The sequence below is a fragment of the Pomacea canaliculata genome, linkage group LG7 (genome assembly GCF_003073045.1).
Source record: "Pomacea canaliculata isolate SZHN2017 linkage group LG7, ASM307304v1, whole genome shotgun sequence".
NCBI lineage: Eukaryota > Metazoa > Mollusca > Gastropoda > Architaenioglossa > Ampullariidae > Pomacea > Pomacea canaliculata.
Genome location: NC_037596.1, coordinates 2972872 through 2998695, shown reverse-complemented (window position 1 = coordinate 2998695; position 25824 = coordinate 2972872). Strand labels below are relative to the sequence as shown.

General features: G+C 37.5%; 2 protein-coding genes and 2 long non-coding RNA genes across 4 annotated transcripts in view; 1 reads left to right on the top strand and 3 right to left on the bottom strand.

The window, feature by feature from the left end:
- The window catches only part of LOC112567873 (ATP-binding cassette sub-family G member 4-like), a 28319-nt gene extending 27926 nt beyond the window's left edge, over nucleotides 1-393 (bottom strand). The window contains exon 1 of the mRNA XM_025244739.1: nucleotides 323-393. The gene's annotated coding sequence lies outside the window, so the exon portion shown is untranslated. The remainder of the gene's footprint in view (nucleotides 1-322) is intronic.
- Nucleotides 394-2257: 1864 nt separating this feature from the next.
- Nucleotides 2258-5782, top strand: LOC112567874. Its single transcript, XR_003099935.1, has 2 exons — nucleotides 2258-2544; nucleotides 3536-5782. It is a non-coding gene; the product is annotated as an uncharacterized LOC112567874 (long non-coding RNA).
- Nucleotides 4721-13808, bottom strand: LOC112567872 (platelet-activating factor acetylhydrolase IB subunit beta-like). Its single transcript, XM_025244738.1, has 5 exons — nucleotides 13660-13808; nucleotides 12602-12691; nucleotides 11655-11771; nucleotides 10447-10569; nucleotides 4721-9930 (listed from the first exon to the last, which is right to left on the bottom strand). The coding sequence occupies exons 1-5, from the start codon at nucleotides 13726-13728 to the stop codon at nucleotides 9607-9609; spliced, it is 723 nt and encodes a 240-aa protein (XP_025100523.1). The 5' UTR covers nucleotides 13729-13808; the 3' UTR covers nucleotides 4721-9606.
- An 8320-nt stretch (nucleotides 13809-22128) lies between these two features.
- Nucleotides 22129-22801, bottom strand: LOC112568440. Its single transcript, XR_003100092.1, has 3 exons — nucleotides 22742-22801; nucleotides 22377-22499; nucleotides 22129-22140 (listed from the first exon to the last, which is right to left on the bottom strand). It is a non-coding gene; the product is annotated as an uncharacterized LOC112568440 (long non-coding RNA).
- Between the last annotated feature and the right edge of the window lie 3023 nt (nucleotides 22802-25824).

Below are 25824 nucleotides of genomic sequence, written 5' to 3'. Positions count from 1 at the left end.
CAATCGTTATAAAAAAAAAAGTAATCATTCATTGCAAGATGTCAGTCCTCAGTACCAACAAATGTACGACTGGCGTGGAACGAACAATGTTGTTGTTTCGCTTACTATTTTTATCTTTTGCTGACGGCATAAATTATGCCATGTACCACTTAGCAGACGCCACAAATTTATACGAAAGCCTTAGTGACAATATTAATTCCCTTTCGCATTTCAACTTAATCAAGGGAAATGCTTATCAGTGGACACTCCTTGTAGAGCTGAACAATTCACACAAATACTTGCAAGCATCTATTCATGCCAACTTGGACAAAAGCATGCTTACCCTTGACGAACCACACGACTGCTGGAGGAAATCGGGATCATCACGTGACAACCGGAAGTACACAGTTTTTGGGTTGAACATGAATATGCATTCTCTGACCTATGACCTTTCACCCTTACTCATTCACTGTCGCCAACATGCAGTGGGATGGGCGATTTGACCATTTACTAATTCGATCATCGTAAGAGTAGATTTTACCTCATCATCATTTTCATGCGATGATTAAAAATCAAAATAAATAAATTTTGAGTAGTCTTCATTATCACCTTTTCCGATCGCGAACTACGATCGATTCGCCTCCGGCTCATGTAAAATTCGAGCGTGTATAACGAATAATAACGTACATGTGTAAGCGTACGTGTCTGTTATAAGCGAATTTGAGTGCATATGGTTGTTAATGATTTGTAGTCTATGTATGATTTGTATAAAGCGCTATATGAGAAAATCTTTTAGAAATGTCCTATATAAATCCTCATTATTATCATTATCGGCATTAATGTCGGTTACTTTCATTGTTTCAGCATGTGCATGCGCTCCTATATGTGTGTGGCGACACCGATTTAAGATTATACGGCTAAAGATTTTTAAAATTGAATGTTTATATGTATTTGAATACTTATATGTTTTATAGTAGTTAAGTTTGAAAATGTACCCTTCTTTCAGAAATGAATTGGAGTGGTGTCCCTTCGCCTACAGCAGGTTAATAGAGGGAGGAGGCTCGATCTCTGCATTTTTTATTTTTTTTTTGTATTTTTATTAGTTTGTTGTGTTTTGGGTGCCCTATGCGTAGGCCGGGTTTTTTACCCGTTTCGTTGTTGATGTGCAGGGCGCTGTTTAACCATGACGTTTAACTTTTGTTTTCTTCTGCGACTTTTGTATTTTCCTTTGGCTTACCTACCTTTTTGATCTGACCTCAGGGCCGTTGAGAGCTAGCACAGAACGTGCTAAGAAAAGTATATAGTTGGTAAAGTTAATAGAGTCAAGATCGAGTGATAAGAGGCTGCAGACAGATATAAAAGCATATTGTGCTTGTTCCGAATCTCAGCTGATTCTCCACCCGCGAAAGCCTTACGACCTCCACTTGATCCTCACTACTCGCACCCCTTTGCAGTTTCATATATGATAACATTTCGATCTTCATATATTCTCGAGATTACTAAATATCTTCCCGGTATTCTTCTGATGTCACTAATTCTCTGGAATCTACAGGGATCTCCCTTTACTGCCGAAACGCATCGAATCCTCGACGCATTGTTCTTCGTTTTACATATCTTTAATTGTTACTATTTTATGATTTTGTTCTACATTTTTTTTTTATACTTATTCGACATCTTTGTGACTATTTTGTGATTTTGTTCTTCGTCTTTGTTACTATTTTGTTAACTTGTTCTACATCTTTGTTACTATTTTATGATCTTGTTCAGCGCAATGAGTCCGCCCTTGGCTGATCGATCGAGATATTATATATAAGCACTTGGTAAGCATTCTTAGTCATATGTCATAAGGTCACGTGACGGAGAACGCGACTTCGTCTAAGCAAACGAAAGAGTCCGTGTAATTTCGTTCTACATAACCTTCAACTTTTTCCACATGAACAGACATGAAAATAGACGAGATTCAAGTGGATCCTACTCTTTACGAGATTCTTAGCAGTTTTATTTTGCCCTTACAATACCTTTAAAAGTGGATAAAGCGCTATACAAATCAACATATAATATTATGGAATGTATAGTCCGAAGCACGCAGTACCTGTGACACGTACAATTAATATTATGGTCGTAAACCTGAATTCAAAAGAACTTCTGATGCGTATGAACCGTGACATTTTTGAATTTAAAAAATGCGCTCCTCCCTTCCTTTCTCCCGATCTCAAAAGAACATTGCAAGATAATATTAGCACATTCAATGGCGTATAGGAATCGGGGGAAGGCAAGGTCGAGGGATCTGTGTTTTATGCCGAGCTAACAACTATATAAGGCTATATCATGACTAGACAGTAAGCCCGAGGGGGAATCTTACCCCACTGACCTTTTGTCTCATGGTAATTGTTTATGCATGAGCATCTATATACGCAGACAATTCAAATACTAAATTAATTCTGTGATAGGTGCGAGGTCAAATCGACCCTTGGCTGTGGGAAATCGATTAACGTGAGGTCGAATCTACTCATGGTGACCCTAAGCCTGGGACATGCACGCTAATTATACCGTCTTTGTTAGGGGGTAAGTGCGTATGTATGCGACTCACCGGTTGCCGGAAGACAAACGCTTCAAGATAACCGACGACACGACTGAGGCAAATGCAGGGCGGATGTTAGGCTTTGTTGCACAACAGGCGAAAGACTATTGCTGCACCCTGTCCCATACACGACTAGTTTCACTTCACAACCACGTCAACATGTCAAGTCTAACTCCACTCAAAAATTAATTTACAAGTTCTGGTCATCATGCACTTTCTTTGATTTCTAATAATAACACCTTTTAAAGCGAATAGTGATCAAGTTTCTATATTTACTATATTTAACTGTCTTATTCGCGACAATAATTTGTGCAAGACCTTTCTCTCTGAACACATGCAAAGAGGAAGGGAGGGAAATACTTGGAAAGGGTGGGGGAGTTGGAGAGATAGTTCCCATATCTTTCATGGCACCATCTTTAAAATAGTAGTTCAAAGGAAGAGATAAAGACTGCAATTCCTATCTTTGATGGTACTAGCTGTCTTTATGACATTCAAAGTACGGTTTCCATAATAAATCACCTTTGTCAATCTCATTACCTATATGTCTGAAATCTTACCAGGTGACATCTGATTGTATGTCGAGCAATTTATAGTTGAAACTTAAATTGTCTAAAATTGCTGTAGTTTGAGAAAGGATTTTCAATTGTTTGTTTTATCGCAGATTAATAGGAAGGTATGTTATAACAAACTTGATTGAACGACTCATGTTCCCGTTATGAGGAAATTAGCATGATTTATTGACTAAACCCTTAAAAGCGCAAAATCAAGAACATACTTTATGCAGCTATAATTTACACAAATCACGAGAAAACATGTAGAAAAGCAAAGGTCGTCTCCTAACATGTCGTTGTGGGAAGAGCTGTTAGAGAACACCCTTTTCTCGGGGCCAGAGTTTGGGGGGAAGTCCATCGATTTCCTCTCCCTCTTGCTGCTTTACATTTTTCTGACCCTCTATAATGGTCTTTATGGTTTTAGGCACCCATTCCCAACAACTGGGTGGATTGACAGCAGTTCTCTGCACCCCAAGGTATCGAACCGGCGTGCTTCGAACGACCACTGGGCAGCTCCGTGTACACGATGTCCGTACATCATCCTTCGACTAGACCATCTCTGAGCCTACCTACTGCTCAACCCTGCGCAACTTCATAGTCAGCATGACAGTAGAACCACGGGCGTGTATAATAGACAAGACATCGCAAATTAATAATAAAAAATATGGCCATCAAGAACTTGGGAGATAATCCCGACTAAAAGAAAAATCCAAGCGCTGTTCCGCAGAACTTGACAAATCGAAGTGTCTTAGTGCTCAACACCAACTTCCAGAATATCATCGACCAGCGAGAGACCTGAAACCAGAACGATTGAGTTCCTTACAATCCTGGTGAGTGGAGGAGATATCTCTGGGAAGAGGACTGGACAACGCTCATTTAATCCTTTTCCAGTTTTCTCCCTGCCAGCGAAACCTGATTGCCACGCGCGTGTTAATTGTGAAATGTCCACAGTTTGTTTTATTGTGCAGACGATACACTTTTAAAACCTGTTTGAATCATTCCATCCAAGATATCGGGAATCGCGACACGTGCAGCCCGCCTGATTGCATTGCCATGACTCGGAGTGTAATCGTTGCAAAAGTGTTGACACACTTTGGATAGACTACAGCATTACCACATAAAGTAAGATAATTTTTAAGTTGATAATTTTGTATGGTCCGTGAATAATGTTCAAATGGGCCATGGCAGAGAAAAAGATTCCCCACCCCTGGACTAGGCCATGACGACATGGACAGCTCAATTGACAGCTTCGACATACTCTTTTCCCAGTTCATCCATTGTGCAAGTGTCAGTCAACCGCTTCATGTTGTACATGTCCAGTCATGCCATCATAGCTAAGAAGTAAAGATAGTTATAGTTAGAAAAGGTTCAATATAAACAGATTTGATGTAGACTAATAGGCCTGCTAGATATAATCTATAGGTTATATTATGTCATTAAGTCTCACTTTCTAAGCACTTTTCTGCCCAGAAGGTAGAATGTGTCATATTACCTGGAAGTGTCTTTGCTTTCAGTGATTATTATATAATAATAGTTGATATCATGCAAACTCCAACCAGTCAACATCTTACTTTCATGAATAAGGAGAATCCTTATAAACATTGCAATGTTTAAGGGTGAAATATGCATTTAATTCAACAAAATGATATTGCACTGTACATGCAACAGTGTGTCGCAACATAATCATAATACCGAGGCACGCACACACTACGCAGTTGAGAATAAATTTAGCGCAAAATATTCCTTGATAACATAATTTGATGGGTAGTTATTAACAGAAGGGTATAAACATGCATGGAAAAGAATTTGCTTCATAGGTTGTGCAAGAAGTGTAGTGTTAACTCCACCAAACAATCACATCTTTTCAGAAAAATGAAATATCCAAACATATGCACAAAGTACCATTTAGATAAAGAGAATGAATGAGAGCTAAATCTCTTCATACAACAACTAATAAATGCAATATACTAAAACTTTTAAGTTTTATGTACAAAGTGACTTTCGCTCACAAGCATGCTCCTGTTCCTAATACAGTGTATGTTTCAACTATGTATCATCTAAAGGATATATTTTTGTAGCTCTGTGGTACAGCATATATTAATCTGCCATCACTAATCAAAGTGACTAAAAGAACTGATCTCTACTTCTTTCAGTCCTTAATTAAAGCCCTCAGCAAGCTTTCCTTCATCAGCACTTTTTGATGAGCCAGAACCAAAGTCTTCTGCCTTACAAAAGGAGCCAAACATCAGCATTATTTATCTAACAAGAATGGTTGAAAGACTGAAAGTAAATCTTTAAAGTCTATCACTTCTCAAGTCCTTGTTGTGACAAACAGATTTTCAATGTCTCACATGTTCAAAACTTTTATAATAATGTTAATAAATATCTATACACATTTCACACATTCCACTATTCATATACAGAAATCACTGACATGAGACCGCCATTTTTGTCTCTCTTTAGAAGCCAATAAACTTGGGTGAAAAACCAGAACACAAGCATGTAAAAGGAAAGAAAAATAGCCCATACAATTTAGAAATACATAAGAGTTGTGGTTGAGAAGACAGGATGCTATGAACTACAAATTGTTACAACTGTTTCCCTTTATAGAACCCATGTATATCTGTTCAGAGACTGGTATCTTATGACTAGGCAATCAATACTTCAATCTCCCCAACCCATGTAGAGGGATACTGCTAAAAAAATCAGTAATGGTAATACTTCTGCAAAACAATGAATAGCACTGAACATACAGATACCACTGAAAAAGTATTATGTTTTATCTTTTAACAAAATTTTTCTGATCTTGAAAATAATTTCACATGTACCCAGTCTAAATCTAACTGCACCAACATATTTCTTAAAGAAATTTCCTAGCAAACACTACATGTCCACAATGTTACATCAATGACTACCATGATGCTTGTTTTAGTGGTAAAAATGAACATGACTAATGAATGACTCAGAGAATCCTGGAGTCTTTATAAAATCACTTTGTATCTTGGTATACAAATTTATATTGTTGTTTAACCACGGCCTGTTCCCTTGGTTGCTAAAACTTTTCAAATAAGGCATACAGAAATAAATCAAAAACCATATAATCAAAGCTTTTAAGAAGTGAGAAAACCCATCACATTTGACCAAAACAGCATACACTACTTTTATAAAACAAAACAAATTGAAACAGTAATGGAACAGCATTGTGAGATGACCCAAAATAGGTCACTGAAAATTGTTCAGAGAAAAAAACTATAAAGGATGATGTGATGAAATAAAACTAGCCAGACATGGCTGGAATACTGTACCTGTTTGCATACAAAATATTTTTAGTCAAAACCAGAACTAATGAGCATATTTTTAATGTCTGAGTAAAATAAAAAGTGACATGTAGATGTAAATTTATAACGTGCCAACAATTCTGATGTTTTATAGTTTTGCCATAAAAGCAATTGTAACATTTATGTCTACATAAAGTTATCATCATCAGAAGCAGCAGAAAGAAATCTGAGCTGATGGTAGTACACAATAATGTTTCTTTGATTAGCAAAAACACAAAACAGGGGAGAAAAAAAACGGACTAATTTATAAAAGGAAAATGCAGCCTCTGCACTTCATATAGATTACCAAACCTCTTCAAAGGTAAAGCAATACTGAACTGAACAGAAATACTGACTTATGTTGAGTCTAAAATGCTTAAAAGTAGATTTTATTATATTTTAACGATTTTCAGGTCAACAAGATACACAGTGAAAATTTAAATGAATGTAATAGCTACAATTGTAACTTTTTTTTTTGCCAAAGTCATAATGCTCTGATTTCTTTGTGTAGAATCAATTTTATTTTTCTAAAGATATTTGATCCAGAAAGCCAAGCTGAAGGAAGAGGAACAAAAACAGTATTTTGTTAGGCATCTTTTACCAAAGTTAGATGGCTCAGTAAGTCCTTTGTTTAACATCTCAGAATAATGTACGCTGAGCTATGCAAGCACATCACGGCATTCAATAGGGTTCATCTTGGAAAATCCTACATTAAGTGCTGTTTTAATGTATAGTTTTACTAATATTCAGATGCACAATCAAGAGATACATACATATATGGGTGTGTGCATATATATGTATATATAAAAATACAATGATTTTCAGAGGTAAAAGGAACTCTCAACTCAGCCATTTAACTTGAAGTAAATAATAAATGATGCATTTTGGGAATCAAGATGTGAGCATTATTGGCAGATTTTTTAAGGAAAAACTTTCTGGACAGATATATCAGCTTGGTCAAATAATCCATCTTCTCAGTTTTTAAACCAACATAGTTATTTGTCAAATTGTAAATGATATTCTCAGAAATTGTAATTTACTAGTAGCTGTAAACTCCTCCTTTACAGGACAAGCTATTAACAACATGCAATGGTTCAGTGCTTAGTGCTGATTATATTTTCTTTGTCTTTTTTTTTTTTTTGAAAACACCACTATTCGTGGCAAATCACAGTGGAGTGAATTATATTCACTATATTATCACCATGAATATTTGCAAATAAATACTACATGCATCACATCAGTGTCACAGCTCAAGCCACCTTTATTCTTGAAGACAGAGTATGTGAAAGTCCTAACCAAATTGGTACTCATTCGATCTTACTATTATTACCATCATAACCCTAACCCAGAAAGCTGAAAAGAAAATGAATTATTCTGAACCTAAATGAACTTAATTTTAGCACAACATGCAGAGTTCCTTGAGCCACATCTTTTGGTTTGAAAGGGCTTGTTTTCAAATGACAGCAGAATTTGGAATGTATTTGCTTAAAATATATTTTTGTTCGCTGAAAGTGGAAGGGGAGGTAATTTTCAGTTTTTCCAAAATTCTTTTAGGAAGAATAGCTAGCACTTTCAAACAGCTATAAAATAACGATTGACATAATGTTCATATGAGAGAAGTGGCATTTAGAACTTTAATAAATTTCTACTATAATGAAATGTTTCTATATGCCCCATTTAAAAAATATGAAAATAATTATTTTTTAATTCACTAGAGTTAATCTGAATGAACAAATGCAACAGCAGAACAACTGCATGTGGAAAGAATGCCTTTGGCACAATCAAACCATAAATTGAAAGCAAACAAAGCTGTTGAATCAGATAAACGGATTGTAGCTAAACACAGCCTACTAAATTCTTTTTTTAACATGACCATACACAACGCAACAATGGTTCAGCCTTGTCATTGGTGGTGTTGCCGCAACTATTCATTATACAGATGGACTATGTAATTCCATCGTGGGGGGAACAAATTTACAATTATATAAAGAAAAAAATATTAGAATTTTGTATGAGATTATATCCCTGAAAATGGGTTAATGTCATGCAAAAATAAAATGTACCTATAATAGTTGTACCTATCCTAAGAATGATAATAATTATAATAGTAATAATGGCAAAAAGAAACATGTTCTACCATGCATATACAAAAACAATAATAGCAAAAATTTGAATAAATAGCAACTTATAATCATTTACTAAAGATGGGATTATAATCACATTAGTAATGATACTGTCCCTTGTATTGGGCACAAAAATTTTCACAACTGCCATGGTTACCCTTTCACTTTAAAGTTAAAGAAACAGTTGAAAAAGGAGCAAAAAAACAAAAACAAACCCTGAGTACATTTTTTAAGAATTAAAAATAAAATTTGTTGCATCTCTCTGCAGTTCCCATCATTTAGTTTTTACTTGCAAGACAATAAAACAAATATCCAACATCAGCTAAGAGATTTTTTCACCCAGATATTTCAGACCCAGTAGTGACAACTTCTGTTATGTAACTTTTCCAGCTTGCACAAGACTGCACAGTTGCATGTAAACATATAAATATTTTTGTACAGCTGCAAAAAATAACAATCATTTCTGATGACAAACAACTATATCTAAATAACTTTTTTCACATCCTGCATCACCCCAAGAAATGTAATAATCATGGTTTGTTCGAAACAATCCTAACCAAACTTAGTGTTGCCTTAATTGTCATGCTATGATCAGCTCTGTCAATCATCTTATTAAGGTTTTCATATCTATTGAGGAGATAAAGCTTTACCAATTTATCAACAGTTCCCCCCACCCCTCCAAAAAAAATCTTTTGAGTAATGATTCTTCAGTGACCTTTGACCTTGGTACCTACCACCTAGAAGCAATTTTATAATCAGGACAAAGGACATACTGTGAGATTACCCAAATGTCACAATCTGATAAATTGCATCCTTAAAATGCTTTTTAAACCAGTTAAAAATGACTTAAAAGAAAACAAAATCTACTCTAATAAGGCTGAGCTGGTGCGAATTTTACATCATGCATGTAATAAAGATAAAAATAAATCTACTGAGTTTTTCAAAGCAGCTCCCTTTCTGTGCTTTAGAATTACAATGTAAGACAAAATACTTCTTTCAGCTGGTAGGCAAGCACTAGAAGTTGAACGCATCACACATAAAGCTCTGTCTAGTGTTCAGGGTTCATCAGAGGCAAGCTCTCCTGCCATTGAGGCTGTCTCAACTGATGTACTTTCCACCTTCATATAATTTTGCAGAAGAGACTGTAGTTCTTCCAGAAGTACCTCACACAATTTCTGATAGCCGCGTGTTGTCAGGTGCAGAAAGTCCCACATGTCTCGACGACTGATGGTCTCAGAGCCAGGGCGATAGAAGAGAGCTGGATCCACATTGAGGAATGTTGTACTGGGAATGTTACTTAGCTGTTCTTCTATGGATTTGTTTATGACTGCAAATTTCTCTCGAAGAGAATTAGGCTTTTCACCTCTTGGAAGCAGACCCTAAAAGATAAATCAATGATTATTATTCCTAATCAATACTAAAGAACTGACCTTCCTCTGACTTACAAGCTTACAGTTCCTCTTTTCACATAGCCGGATAGTAGAGAAAGCTAAAGGAAAGCAGCCTAGTTTAGCTGTCACAGGGACGATCATTCTTTCTATAGGATTGTTTCCCTTTGAGCTTAAAGTCAAGGTTTTTAGGTTTGGAAAGCACAGCTTTTAGTAGGGGAAATTCTCTCTCAGGCTGCCCCAATTACTGATTTCACTGAGAATTAATCAACAAACTGGAGGAAATATATTATGTAACTTTTATATTTAACACTTTTATTTCATAAGATATTTAATCATTAATCGTTAATGATCAGAAGAATTTTGTGTCTCACAATCAGTTTGCTGGAGCCGTTACAGCCAGGTTTAATACAATAAAAGACAAAAAACACATGATGCAAATACACAAATTTCTCATGCCAGCAGAGGGCAAAATCTGCAGTCTAGAATGTAATTGAAAATACATACCACAACAATAAGTTGTGCCTGGGGTTGTTTATTGTTAATGGTACGGACAATCTCCATGATGCCACCAGCCACCTGCTCTGCAGTGTGATTATGATTGTTTGTGCCTATTAGAAGCACAATTACCTGCAACAGGTGTCAAATGACGCAATAAAAATCTCAAATACATAATAAGAGATGCACAGAAAAAAATCCATTCCATTAACTTGCTCACAATTTCATACTAACGTCATCTGCAGACCACCATTTTCAAGTGTGACAACACTTGATTTGTTCTTATTAAAACTCTTAGCAATTCTACAGATGACAAGATGGCATCACACCATGTATTACAGCTGAATCTCCCTTTTAAGACATGTTAAAATCAACCAAAGTCAGGTCCTAACTGAGAGGGGTCTTAATACAGAAATTGACTAATCTGCATTTATTTCTCCATGACTTCAAATACCTACTAATTCAAGTTCATTTATTTAGATGTTGAAAGTAAAGCTCTTAACAACCTACCATCCTGCACATTTAATATTCAACTCTTTTCGTTTGCTTCCATTTTTATTATAAATTGAAATATCAGAGTCTGCGCTGTGAACACTTTCTTATTCTAATGTACCTTTTCAATCTCAGACTAACTTTGTACAATGTGCTCCAAACGACTTGATATTGTTTGTGTTTTGTTGAAGGTTTATAGAACTCAGAATTTGGTTTTTCAATTTATAATAAACATGGAATCAAATCAGCTTATGTGCAATGATAAATAAAGACACGTATTTACATTTATTTTACCTGATTTCTGCGGAGTCATAATGGAGGGCAAGCGGTATATAACATAATTTCTTTTTTTAAACATGTAACTTTTGCTCATTAAGTCACCTTGGAAAAGCAGTAATGATAAAAGAAATGATGCTTATATGGCAAAATACATCTGCAAAATTTTCTAAAAGGGGGATTGCAATAAGGTCTTAATGAGGAGGTTTCACTGTAAACATGGATGAGCAAACTATATGGCAGTGATACCTACTTTAATAATCTTCATTCATTAATATCCTCTAAAGATTACAAAAGCAGTATTTATGATCAGTGTTTTGCATACTTAGTTATTATGTTAGCATTTCTTATGTAGTGAGTTAGAGTAAGTCAGTTTAGTAAAGTGACTGCTAAATTTGCTTTTTTTCCAGATGGATGTTTTGCATAGGAAAACTGATTATCAAGAGCACCTTAGGCTGCATATTGTCCAGCTCGCCATTCTTTATCCTCCACAGCAAATTCTGCGTCTGATCCCCTCCAATACTAAAGTTCACGCAGTGTAGAGGTTCGAACATCTGACTCCATATCTGCATTATAACAGGGTGTTTTGAATTATTACTCATGAGCCATCAACATCAAAGCTTACTAAATTAAAGACAAAGAACATAACAACAAAATGATAAACATCAGTCTTCAATGCATCAACCAGTGAAATAAATAAGCATTATTATTATTATAAAATGTGGCCAACCATCGCAGCTTGCATGATAATACTCAAATAGCCCCTTACCTCAAAAGAAACCTATTGAAATGACATTGAATTTTTTCTAAACAATTAATTGCACATCAAATTTATAGAGGCTCTGTACACCCTATTTTTATGGTCTTGTTTTCTTTCTATACTCAACATGGTTTAAAAGTGCTGCATGTTAAGTTTACCTATCAGTGTCACTATGAACCTTATCATTAACAAAATTTTTGAATACTATTTTTATTAGCTACTTATTTTTATTCATCCAATGATGCTGGCAGTAAATAGCTCTGCACTTCTGAACATTAGGTGTAATCAAGATGTCTGTTATCAACTGGTCTATGTATAACATGAAACCACCTTGTACATATGGTCATGCGCAATTCTCTGTCTCTCACTCACTCAACAAAGCAATGCAGAAAACTGGAACACTAAAATTAGTTTTGCTAAGGGTATAAATGATCAAGACTTTGGGTCATCTCATAAAGGATACAAAAAAATTTGCTTCAGGGGAGATGCTAGGGACAAAGCTTTTAATCAGCTCTTATCATCATAAGACAGACCTTCTTACAAACCTATAAAGTGTTTAAAGTCTATCAACTATCAGCTATCACTTTTCTAGCCCAAATGAACTGGCAGATAAAAATATTAAAAATTATCAGCTACCTCTGTTTGCTGAAGGTCAGCCAATAAGGAATCTCCCAGGAAGAGGACTTCTGGTTCCCGCTCTTTAGACTCCACTATAAATGCATTATGCTGCACCAAAAACATGTAAAATAACTTTAAAGTATATCTGAACAGATGTGCATGCACACACATATTTTGTCCTGAATATTTATAAACATATAATCAAGTATGTGTATGTAAATTGGTGTGTGCACTTATGCTGTGAAGAAGAGATAGAGACTGAAAGAGAGAACTGTAACAAGTAACCACCCATAATGTGACATGCTTTTTTAAAAGCATTATAAAGCTAAACTACTAAAACTGTTTTTTATCTAATGTTTCTGAGAAAGTATTTGTCAAAATAAAAAAAAGCATAACAAGGACTGAAAGATTAGAAAGAAAAAAATCTTTCATTAATTATAATGTTGTGTTTGCTTCTGATGCTGAAATGCAAGTATTAGTAAAACAGTCATGTGCTGAAAGCAACCATAAAATACCACTATTCACTGGTCCATCGGAGGCCAATGATTATTATGATTTTCACAAAAATTAAAACATATAAAATATTAGTGTTGCTAATGAGGCCAATCCGTGCCTGCAAGTCTCCCACATGTGAAGAATACGTGAGAAAACGGGGTGATGGTAGAGGTGGATATTAACTCCAGCTTTGCCTGCTGCGTGTCTTTGTTTTGCTAACATGACACATTTGGCCTTAGCTGCATGGACTTCCAGGACCGCCAGCACGGTCGAAGCCAAGGGCCTCTAGTTGACAATATCGTCGCACGCTACAACATCGTGGACAAGGCCAGTGGAAACGTTACAATGCGAGTTACTAATTATTTTCCCCAGATGTAGGTAGCAAAGAGCTATGGGTGGTCACTCAAAAAGATTTTATCATTAAGATGTCTGTAGAAGTAATATTTATTTTATTTTTAACCTTCTCGCATACTGATTACTTATTCCATTCTTTTACATCACTTTCCCTTCGCTAAGAGAATAATGCAACGTTTCAGATTTTGAGTGTGCACGAAACATTTGGCTCTATACAATGCAATTACCAAGTCCATCCAACGATTGTCGCCTTGAACATCTTCAACTGGCTGGGGATCTGCAGCAGGATTTGCCATTTCTGGCTTATTTACCAAAATAACTGGTCCAAATAAGTAATGTGATGAGTGTCTACAATCACAGGAAGTGACTCGCGTCAGGTTGAAGCAGACATCCGTTTCCGTCGAATCCGAAAGTGAGTTACAACCCTTGGTAAAGGGTTGCACGACGAACCCTCGATCGTTTGTAATAACACCGAATAAATAGATTTCACTTAGTTTAAATAAGTTTGTTTCGAAGTATTGCGATATGTATGTTTTTACTTAAGATCAATTAATCTCTGGACCCATGGGATTTATCAAAAGATTAGATGCAGGGCTCACGGCCTCAACAAACAAATGTATTTTTTGTAAAAGCGTGCAAATACCAAGCATGATTTTTAAAAAACAAAAAAATTAAGGAAGCTCCAAATAATCAGAAATGGTTCAATCCTTTGTATCTTTGAGATCATTGACCTTTAACTCAAGCGTTTTAATGTTTTTCTTATGAAAGGTTGCATTGATTACAAGATTTAATCGGTCAAAATCTGCTTATGTACAAATTAAGTGTCTTTCGTTCACAAGCATGCTCACACTCCTAAGGAGCATGCTCTTAGCACCTAAAAACAATAACAAGACATGGACAGCATACGAGGGACAGTAAAATAAACAACATATAAACTATAAAAAGAATAAACAACAGTAATAAAACAAAACACAAAGAGGAACAAAATAACAAGTATCTTGATAAAGACAAGCAGGGTAGGGTGTGAAAAAGGACTAGCATTATGGGAAAGGTTGTTAGGAGAAATGTTTACAGAAAAGTTGTCTTTTCAGTGCACGCTTAAAGGATTCATCATTTTCGTACATTACTTAAAAGTAGCTCCATATGTCTATTTTAACTGGTGAATAAATTTCCCCGAGAATTAAATTTTCACGGAGGAATACGAAACACATACACCGGACAGGTGACATCACACTTATCAAGAAAATTATTACCTGTAGCAGTAGGGCTCTTCCTCTATATCTGACATGTGGGTAAGAGAAATCGTTTCTCTCGTCTTCTTGTTATATTTAATGGTGATCGAACAAAGCCCTCACTTGACAGCGCCTTGCTCAGTGTACACTTCATTTCTGTCTTGCTCGTGCTGCTGAAGGTTTGTAATCAGTAATTCTGAAGACAACGTTTTTATAAACTGAAAATATTTTGTTGTCAAGATGAAATGTTTACAAAGACATAAAAGCCTAATCCAATTCTTAGCATATCCTCATCATTAAATTACAAAACAACCTGTAAAAGAGTCATTTAGAGCTCACTTCTCAAACAGGTAAAATTCTCTTTAGGAGGTGGTATTCAATTAATTCTGAAAATTATGATAAAGCAAATTTTACATTTGTAAAAGCAAAAATAACACTTTTGTGTCTGATCATGTTTAACTTAACAAAGTTCTCCACTTAATTACATAAAACTGGTTACTTTGCCTTTGTTAAAAAAAAACTTTCTTGTCATCTCGTATAGAAATATTCCTTTCTTAAAATTAGAATTCAAAGAATCCCCAGTGCAATCATAAACAATATAAAAAAAGTATGAACACTTCATTATGTTTACATTATGGTTTCACCATAATCTCGATTTCCTGAGAATAGTAAAGATCAGATCGGGAGAATATTAAAGAGGATTCAGTAGTATTAGTGTTAATAGCTCAATTTAATAACAAGGACGGTTAATACCAAAAATGATTCAATGGTCGCAATAGTTTATCGTTCGTGTAGTTGTGATATCGAGGAAACTGTAAAGATTGTTCGAAAGTTTGTTTGTTTGTTGTTTTTTTTTTCTCAATGATTCATTCCCCAGATTAACGTATCATTTATTTTAATAGTAGGTACAGGTTATTGGTTATATATTCTGCTTGAATTTTGCATGAGAAATTGGGGTGGAAAAACAAAGTATTAAAATATCTTATTTAACACTGAATTAAATTTCTTTATTATTACCATTATTATACTTTCAGGTCATTGACGGGTCATTTTAAGGCCATCCTACCAAGATCATGCCTGTCACTGGTAAAAAGAACGTGTCCGCAATAATCATTTCCACTGTGATGCTTAGTGTCTTCACAGTTTTCTACTGTACCTCTATTACTGGGGAACGTGGAAAGATATTTCAAAGGTTGAATCAGGAGGACATCAGCGATTCTAAGTTGGCAGGTCTTCGTGTTACCATGGAGACTGCGTCAGCATCAGGTGTGAAAATCTACAGGACAGACAACTACAGCTGCTCTCATCTTCTACCGTTCCGCTTGTCTGACGGGACACTTGCTAAGATTTGCACCTATGACCCCGACGTTGACTACATCGCGATTCGAATTAAAAGAATCGCAAGCTTTTGAGGATAACCTCGTCACCGACATCATGCTGGCCCTTCGTTCAGCGGAAAAGAAGCTGCTGAGCACAGTTCAGCCAAGCAGCAAAGATGACCAACAGAACGTGACGTTGGTGGACCTGGGGTCAAACATCGGGGTCTTCACCCTGACAGCAGCGATGGCGGGGTACGAGGTGCTGGCTGTCGACGCCATGCGAGAGACTTTGCAGCTGATGGTGACTTCCTTGCACCTAGCGGGTGTGACGTCACGCGTAACCGTCCTCCACAACGCTGTTTCTGACGTCAGAGGGGTCGTCCAAATAAAAGTCGACCGCCAAAATATGGGGGCCTCGATGGTCAACCAAGAAAAGAACACCGGCCAAAATGACAGAGGAGACGACAATGTTACCGCTGTCTTTCTGAGCGACCTCATCCCCTACGTCAGGTCCCGCCATGTTGTCGTCAAAATGGACATCGAGGGCTTTGAGGAGAGGGCGCTGTGGTCGGCCGGCGAGTTCTTCGAGAAGATCGATGTTTATTCCGTTCTGATGGAGTGGAGCTTTCACCGGGGGGAAAGCGGACCTCCCATCATCCGATTCATGTCATTAAGGGGCATGCTACCTTATTCTGATGCCAACAAGAGTCAAGCTCTGGATCCAAATTTCTATAGTTCTTGGCCGGGCAACGTCGTTTTTATTAGATGACTTGCTTTATTAGTCTTAAACTGTTTAAAGCGCATGCATGTATTTCATCACAATGGTGTACTGCCTGAATTGTCTGCTGATTTCTTTTTTTTTTTTTTTTTTTGTCAGTTTCTTCCTAAAAGTGTTTTTATTTTGCTAAAGAGTCTATTTGCCGGTCGGTCAATCCTTGTTTGCATATCTGTTTAATTGAGTTTTTGTGAGCTCTAAATTGTCAACTTGCGCTAATGTACAAAGCTAAAAGCATGAAAACGCTCAGATAACTGGAAACTATAAAGATCTATTGTACTGAACAGGGATATCATAATGAACAATGTAGTGCTAGTCTAGAGTAACATCTGCGTATTCTATCCTTGTTCCGCTGGGGAAGAATGAAAGACGACCTGCGTCTGAGTACAGCGAACGCTTCCCTTATCATCACTGTTCTTCGACATACTGAGTTTTATGTCCAGCCCAAGGCGCAGTTTGGGTCAAAGAGTTTGACATTTTCTGCCGATTTTGTCTCGTAAAACGCTTGGCCTGCGTACATTAAAACGAGGATCTGCTTTTGCTTTTAACCATCGACAGCTGCTGACTGAACGGTTACCTCAGTGTACCCAATGTGCAGACCTTGCACTTTCATGTCAAGAGTGGTTCATTGCGGCAAGCTGTTGAGTCTCTATCGAATCCTGGTGGGCAGTAAATTTTTTCTCGGGGGACATTTACCAGAGAGAATTAACAGTCTTGAAACTGTTACGAAGTCACTAAGACAGATTTTTATCTATCACAACCTTTTTTTTTTCAGTTCAGCCGAATACATTTATTCAGACTCGCATGTCATTTAGATTCTGCGGTGAACACATGAGATTTTGAAAGAAGGCAGGAGAGTGCAGAATCTTGCATTCAATAAAAATTTGCTTTTAAATCTCTTTCACTTTCTCTTAAAATATATAACACGGTCACATATACACATTCACACACATAAACAACTTGCCATTCCTCTCCCTCCACATACACACATAAAAATTGTTTCCCTTTGACGGTGTGAGTATTCAAAGGGAGATAGCTCCGTTTGACTTTTTTCCTAAAGAAACTATCTCCCCTTACTTGTTACGTGCACATTTGTCTTAAAAAGTAGTCGTCTTATAGCTTTTTTCATCATAATTTTTTTTTTACGATTATGAATTAATCAATTTAATTGCTGTCATTTTGGGGTCTATAACAATTTCTGGAGTTAAGAAGCAATTATAACTTTCGAAGCAACAATTGTTTCGATGTCTGTTCGTCTGTCTCCGTCATGTGCTTCCCAGCTGTTCGCCTTGTTCCTATTGATGATAGCATTTATTGCATGTCAGTGACAAGCATAACTTAAAAATTCCATATGGTACATTACAATAATAATACTACCTGCCAATGGAAGGTATTACACGCCAATAGCGGGATAAATGCCAGTGAGTGGTGTTACATGCAAATAAAAATGTGGCAACAAATTTAACAGTTGTTTTTTTTATATTAAAACATGACTACGTGTTTATTACATTATTCCATGCTTATGAAGAGGATTACAAGTTGATAAATGCCTTACAAATGCTCACATATATTTCTGTCGTTCATACATTACATACTCTGCTCCGCTGTATGTCAATCAATTTTGCTTAGTGTCAAAAGTTCTTAAACTATATGTCTCTATATATTTTTGTTCTCATTATTATAATTGTTGCTAGACTAGATAGGATCTGGAATAGCCATAAGATAAAGTACATGCAGTGTTCTTTTATTCGTGCGGGTGACATTTCTTGTTTATAGGTATGTTTATTTGGTGTCCAGTCACTTAATCCCCAGACACTTCATCCCCGACACTTCATCCCCGACACTCAAGAACAATTTTCATATCATATTGTTGAAGAACATTAAATTTACTAGCTTATATGAACTTTAACTAATGTTGTTGATGTTCAAATGACGTTGAAGTTAATAGCATGATTTGAATTTGAATTTCAAATAAATTTTTCGCTGACTTCATAATTTTTATAGTTAAGGATTTAGTTTAGGGATTAAGTGTCTGGGGATGAAGTGTCTGGGATTAAAAGTCTAGGGGATGAAGTGTCGGGGATGAAGTGTCGGGGGATGAAGTGTCTGGGGATTAAGTGACTGGGAACCGTTTATTTACATAAGTTTATTTTTTAAACCACTAGCTTCACAGCAACAGTGGACACTCAATTATGCAGACGTACGACATCGACAGTTCAGCCAGAATAGAGAAGTGCAAAAAAGGTTCGTCTGTTTAATGCCTTTATAGTTTTCCTCAAAACACATCAATGAAAATTAGTGAGGAATTTCCCAACGGACATGATAGTAAATGAGTCAGCATAGATTAGACAGCTATACACATGAACAAGCACACGATGCAGTTACGACGGCAGACGTAGACAAAGCATAATGTAGAAAAAGATTCATATTCATAATGGAAATGATGGAAGAAAACGAATAGTAGTGGATATGATAGTATAAAAATCACCATGGTTTTGTAAGCGCTTATTGCAGTTCTACTCCTAAGTATATATATTATGACCCTGTTGCCCTTTCCACCTGAACCAGTTAGCAGAAAGCAGAGCAATCATTTTATCATTCGCCGCCTAGGTCATGATCTCCCCTTTGCCCTGCAGGTGCCGTGTTATCAAAACAAAGACAATGAATTTTCTGAATAATCTAAATTTTATTTAGCTTAGTGGTTATTTATAAAGTGACTGCTGCTTAGCTTTTTATACATCATGATGACCTAATGGTTTGAATATATAGCTGTGTTACATTATTCAGGAGAAGTGGGAACGGAGGTGTCAGGTATGCTAGAGAGGGTTAGTTAATACTTCCATAAGAGAAAATGTAAATATGGTTTCTTTTTCGGAATGTTCATTACCGGGACGATTTTCTGAAACGAGGTACATTTCGACGCCCAAAGTTCGACTGTAAATGATATGCAGATCACGACATAAAATTATATGAATGGGTTGTAATATTACTCACCTAGACATATTTCATTACCCACAAATTTACAGACATAAATTGTCATCAGCTTTTTCTTATCCCCTGGAGATATTTTTTTCTCCATAAAACAAGTCTTCCATCACGATCGCCATTTCATAACAACTCTACTATATACGATTTAACCGTCGGGTGTTCATACTACGATTTGAAAAATTATCAAACAAAAGAAAAGTCAAGCTGCAGCTGGTTATCCAAACACGAATTCATCACACAGAGAGATCCCCTGTTTAAAGAATCAATGAATACCCTCAAAGCCATGTCCTCCTTCACACTACAATATACGTACTGTAGAAGACGCACAAAAAAGATGGCGGCGTGCTCTCATTTAAAAAAAAAAAGAAAAGAAAATAAATTCTCGTTCCTGAGTTTATTATATAGTTCTTTGTTTGTGTTGTCGTTCTCCTCATTATGGCGCCAAGTCAATGCAAAAAAAAGGGGTGTTGCTTTTGCTATAGTAGCATCACTTTTAAAGCTCACTTTATGAGTGTCATCATAACTTCAAGACCTTCTGTTTGATCACTTCTTGTTCACTGGCACAACAAGCTGACTATCCATAAATAGTAGCTGTTATCCATAACAATTCAATGTCAAATGGGGTCCGCAAGTTTCATCACGCTCATTAAAAATTAATGCAAGTTAGGAAGTGACAAATACTCTTGTGTGTTTTTTAATATCACGATATATAACTATGACCCTGGTCGTATCTTCACAAAGGTCGCGCTACAGGCGTTCTTCCAGGAGCAGTGGTTCCAGAACAGCATAGTCTTTCTCCTCGAAGAGAGCCAGGTTGATGTAGTCTCCTTCCCTTTCCAAAAGAGTCTCCAGCTGGGAGCAAATATCATCAAAAGTCGGCCTCTTGGCAGACGATTGGCGCCAGCACTGGGTCATCAAGTCATATCTGCAAGTGTAAGTACATGAGTCATCAGGGTCATATCTTCGAGTATAACAGTGGTCCATCCTGTGTATCTGAAAATTTATACTGCGTATTATTGTAGCCAAGTTAACCACGAAATGTCATTTTTTATTGAACTGATGACATAGGCCCATAAGCGATAATAATAATAATAATAATAATAATAATAATAATAATATAATAATAATAATAATTCCATTTTTATAAAATGCTGTTATAATATATATATGCGTATATAATATTATTATACAATAAAAAATTCTATATTATTATTGATCAGTAAAGAGCTTTTCAGAAAGGAATGACTCAAGGTAAACTCACAGATCATCTGTGCAGTGCTGCGGTTTCTCCATTTTCTTGCCGTCGTTAACAAATTTGAATACCTGGAGGCTGACATCCCAGGGTAAGGACTGGCTCCTGCACAAAGAACATCATACGTCAAGTTGTCGGCAATGAGGATTCAATTCAAACCTTCGGAACAAATTTCCCAGGTTGTGCCAGATAACGACTTATCCTAACTTCATAACTACGACCCCAGATTTCAGTTAACAGTTTCAAAGATAACTGACCTATTGTGTGCGCCCGTTTCTATTTGCAGGACCCTCGCAAACAACTAACCCTGCGATAATATTATGTTTTTTTCCTTCGGCCCTAGAAGTATCTCACGACTATCACGTTCTATAGGTGGTGATGGATGGAGAAGGGAGACGATGGGAGAGCTGCGATCTCAGATTTGTCTACATGATTCTTATACAGGTAGTCCTCGGGTTACGACGGTCTCGAGTTACGTCGTTTCGTGGTTACGACGCTCATTCCGACTTACGAGGTCAGTGCATCAAAGAAAAGGAAGGTCATCACCATGGAGGTGAAAGTGGATATCATAAGGCAATCTGAGAAGGGGGAAACAGCAACAGAAATTAGCAGGTCTTTAGGACTTTGTCGTTCGACTGTCGCTTCGATTATCAAGGATAAAGATCGCATCCTTGAACACGTGACAGGATCTGCTCCTATGACAGCGACAGTGATAACAAAGCGTAGTGTACTGCACAACATTTTACTGTACTTGTGTTTATTGATAATTATGCAGGGTACTGTGTTAGGATAGGTGTTTGGATAGGCTAATTGTTTGCAGTACTGTACTGTTATTATGGTACAGTACTGTATGAACGTATGATCCGACTTACGTCGAAATTCGGTTTACGACGCCGCGTTAAGAACGGATCCCCGTCGTAAGTCGAGGACTACCTGTACTGATATCAGTTCAGTTCTTTGGAATAGTTTCGCTTGACTTTTGCCCTTGGAAAACCCTTAATTATTGCACACAGTCCGTGAGTTTTATTTACCAAGTGTGACGACTTCCCATACGAGTATGCCGTAGGACCAGACATCAGACCAAGTAGAATGGCGTCCATCAATCAGCGCTTCCGGTGCCATCCAGCGAATGGTAGCGGCCCCTGGTCAGAAGAAAATTTTGATTAACTCTCCATGTCTTTCTGTAATTCCACTACGTCGCAAAAACACGTGTGTGCACATTGTGGAACACACACTCAACACGAAGTTCTAATATATATTCAAAACGCCATTCAAATTCGAAGTCAACATGAAAAAAAAAAACCCAGAAGAAATGAGAAACAGAAAGAAAAGTACATGTAAAGGGAACCCGAAAAAAAAGCCTGAAAGATCACGTCACCTTTGACCTGCGCTCATAATTGTCGGAGCCGTGGATGTCACGTGCCAGGCCAAAGTCTGTGATTTTGCACACACCTCGGTCCGTCAGTAGCACATTCCTAGCCGCTACGTCTCTGTGAACAATCTGCAAAATGCCGATGGAGTTGAACCGAAACAAACTCATTCTCCACAAACCCTCAGAATGATTAGTCACCATCACAAGAGTTATCTGGTTGGATGAACACGTAAACCGTTTAAATATCTGTTAGCGATTCATTTAGCATTTTAACAGAGAAAATATGTTGTCGCAGTCCTTGCAAATGTGCATGATGTTGAAGAACCCAGAATACTGGGAAAGTGCTGCTCGCGGCCTCTCGTGCGACTCACGTTATTGTCCGAGAGGTGCTTCATGCCTCGGGCGATCTGCAGAGAAAAGGCAAACAGTTCTTGGAGGTCAAGGTGGGTGGCGTTATCGTGGTCGTCTTTTCATTGTCGCCGTTCTCAGTTCGCCTCTCCGTCTCTGGCTCTGACTTCTTTGGGCGCCGCCCTCTCAGGTAGGTCAGTAGGTCGCCGTTGGGAGCGTTTCCATCACCATGAGGACAGGGTCTGAAAGATAAGGGTGCAACGCGGGCTGTCTTTTTAAAACAATTAGAAATAATTTTTATGACCATTCAGTAGCTACTTTTTAAAATGGATAATACTTCAATATATCTTATATTCTGCAGTAACGCAATGACTAATGACTAAAGCGTTCGCTTCTGCAATGTAAAAGAAAAATCCCCTCCCCACATAAACACCCAAACTAGAAACAAAATATCATCCAAATATCTCAGGAGCAAAAGCACCGAATAAGAGAGACCTTTGACCTTTCAGTAGGTACACTTTGGTCTTTACTCGCTATAATTCTTCCCAAATAATTCTTCAAACACATGAACACTGTTTTAAGCGTTCCTTGAGAATATTCTGACGAGTAACGACCAGAAACACTCGGCTGGTCCTGACATTTGAACGACCTGTTTAGAAACCCTCCTACCACCACCCCTACACTCCAAAAATAAAATTATGGCTAAGCAGAGAAATGTTATTGGCATGGTTGCCATCATAAAAAAACTACCACATACAGTGTTCTGAACAACAATTTCCATTGACTTCTACATTTATTTCACCGTTTACTGATTGTTTTTCATGGGAAAACATACCTGATCTGTGCAGCGCATCCGTAGTATTGAAGTAACGATGTTGAGGTGCTTGGGTATTTTTCTCAGCAATAACAGCTCATTGAGGAAGTCGGCTTTTTTCCCAGTGTCCGGTCGCCAGTTTCTTTAATCAGAAAAAGAATTAAGATGGAAAGAGAAAGAAAATGATTACATTATTATTTTTTTATTTTACATGGTTGTCTCCACTGAATCGCAAATTTAACCTACGTGGTTTCTCTTGCCAGCGTTGCTGGATCAGGTGACCTACGTCCAGCAGTCGAGTAGAGAAATTTTGAGACTTACATGGAGTTATATGGCCCGTAGACTTACCTTTACACATTTTAACAGCCACAACCTACCCAGCGGCCCGTGCCGATGATGTTCAGCGCTCCCGAGCGCGGACGACTTTTCCAAAAGTCCCTTCACCCAGACAGTCCAGGAATCGTATCCTCTCTCGAGGAAACTTCGTCTCCGGACAAAAACTTTCGCCATTGCAGCGCTTCACTCTCTCACTCTGCAGACGGGACTTTCTCAAACTCTTGCGTCTGAATACACCAGGAAAAAAATATTTTAAAAATACAGCATCATTAAAGCATTACAAAGAGAAGCTCTACTTTTCTTCCAAATCCTCAATTTAAGAAAACAAGAGTGTCGTTGTCATGCAAATGTTTATTTTAGTATCTTATCGACTGGGGCATGGGTAATAAAAGAGTGAATTTATGAATAAATTTTTTATACGTTTTAAAGTTGCCGTTCAAAGCTTATATTTTTTTTCTATAAGTGGGAAATCATGTTTTACTGACGCCAGACACCGGAACTAACAGAGCGCGAGTTCATAACCTGGTAGTTGAATGTCTTTGGAAATTCATATCCATTTGGCAGGGGGAGAGGAAGCAAGTGCACTGAACAAACTGAAGTCTCGGTGCTACAGATATTTCAAGTGTTTGCATTTCAAAACTTTCCTTGATCACCTGTGGACTTTGTGAGGTTAGCTCTGTGGAGACTGTGCTGTTGGATGGCACACGGTCGAGATTCTCTGGACAAGGATTTAACAAATTGACGTTTAACAGATTGAAGCCCATTAACCCGTTGTCTGGGCTTTGGACATGCGCATACTTCTCTTCTCCTGATAGTTAACTCCACATCCCAGCTTGCTTCCCTTCCCCTCCTAGGTAATGACAACCATACTCCACAAGCTGCCCGGAGTTGGTGAAGACGATCTCACGTGCCGCCTCTTCTCGCTCTCCTGCATGACACGTTTCCATGGTGCACTCGTGCTGAAACAAAAAAAAATCTATTTTGGCACCCTAGTATGCTGGGAGTTTTAATCAGAAAACTTTCTATCAAATTCGCTGCTTCTAACGAGAAATGCATCTTGACTAATAAAGATATACTAACGGAACTTTGCTTTAGACAGACTAACAGTTTTTGTGCCAAATAATTTTGTCTTTGTATGGTTTCTCAGCTGAATGAGTCACGAGTAGATCGTCTGAAGTTAATGTCATATCCCCTGATGTAACACAAGCCTGCAATCATGGTCACGTTTAGCAGAACCTCATTCTCTCTCTCCATAATGTAACCTTTCTGCAGAATTTCCTCCTGTTGTTGGTACACGATGAGACGACAGCCACTACCGACTGTGACGACGATCAGCAGAAGGTCATCGAGGAAACCAGCGTCAGAGTAGGAAACACTCCTCTTCTGGAAAACGAAGAAAGCCACGAAGAAAGTCATGATTCCTTCCCTATACATTACCCAGCGGATTGCTTGCGATTGGAACCCCTCCCCATCGATCACCAGCGGATATGGAAGTCGATGGTTAGGATTAAGGCTAAGAGAGGGTAAGGCTCTGCTACTTACATTCACGACCCTTTTGACTCGGTGAACCGCTTACATTCGCTATTCCTACTACGATTGCTAGAGGGACTTCATTTATCTGCTTTCTTGTACACACGGCACACCACACAGAACAAGATGATTGATGTGCTCTGGCTAATAAATTAATCACACATACTAGCCTAGTACTACGTTACCAACCACATTGAAATCTGGTCCATCAAGAATTTCCCTGTGGCAGGTAACGCTGCAAAAAACAAACAGCAAACATAATTGTGCATCTCGTTTGTCAGGGATACAGGCACTATTTGAGCCTATTAGCAAGAAAATAATTTTTATAAGAAAATATTAGAGTTAGCTCGTGTACAACATAAATTGAGTTTGCTCACTTTACAACAGTGGAACCTGGCTCTACAAAACATTCTTCTGTTATAGCTA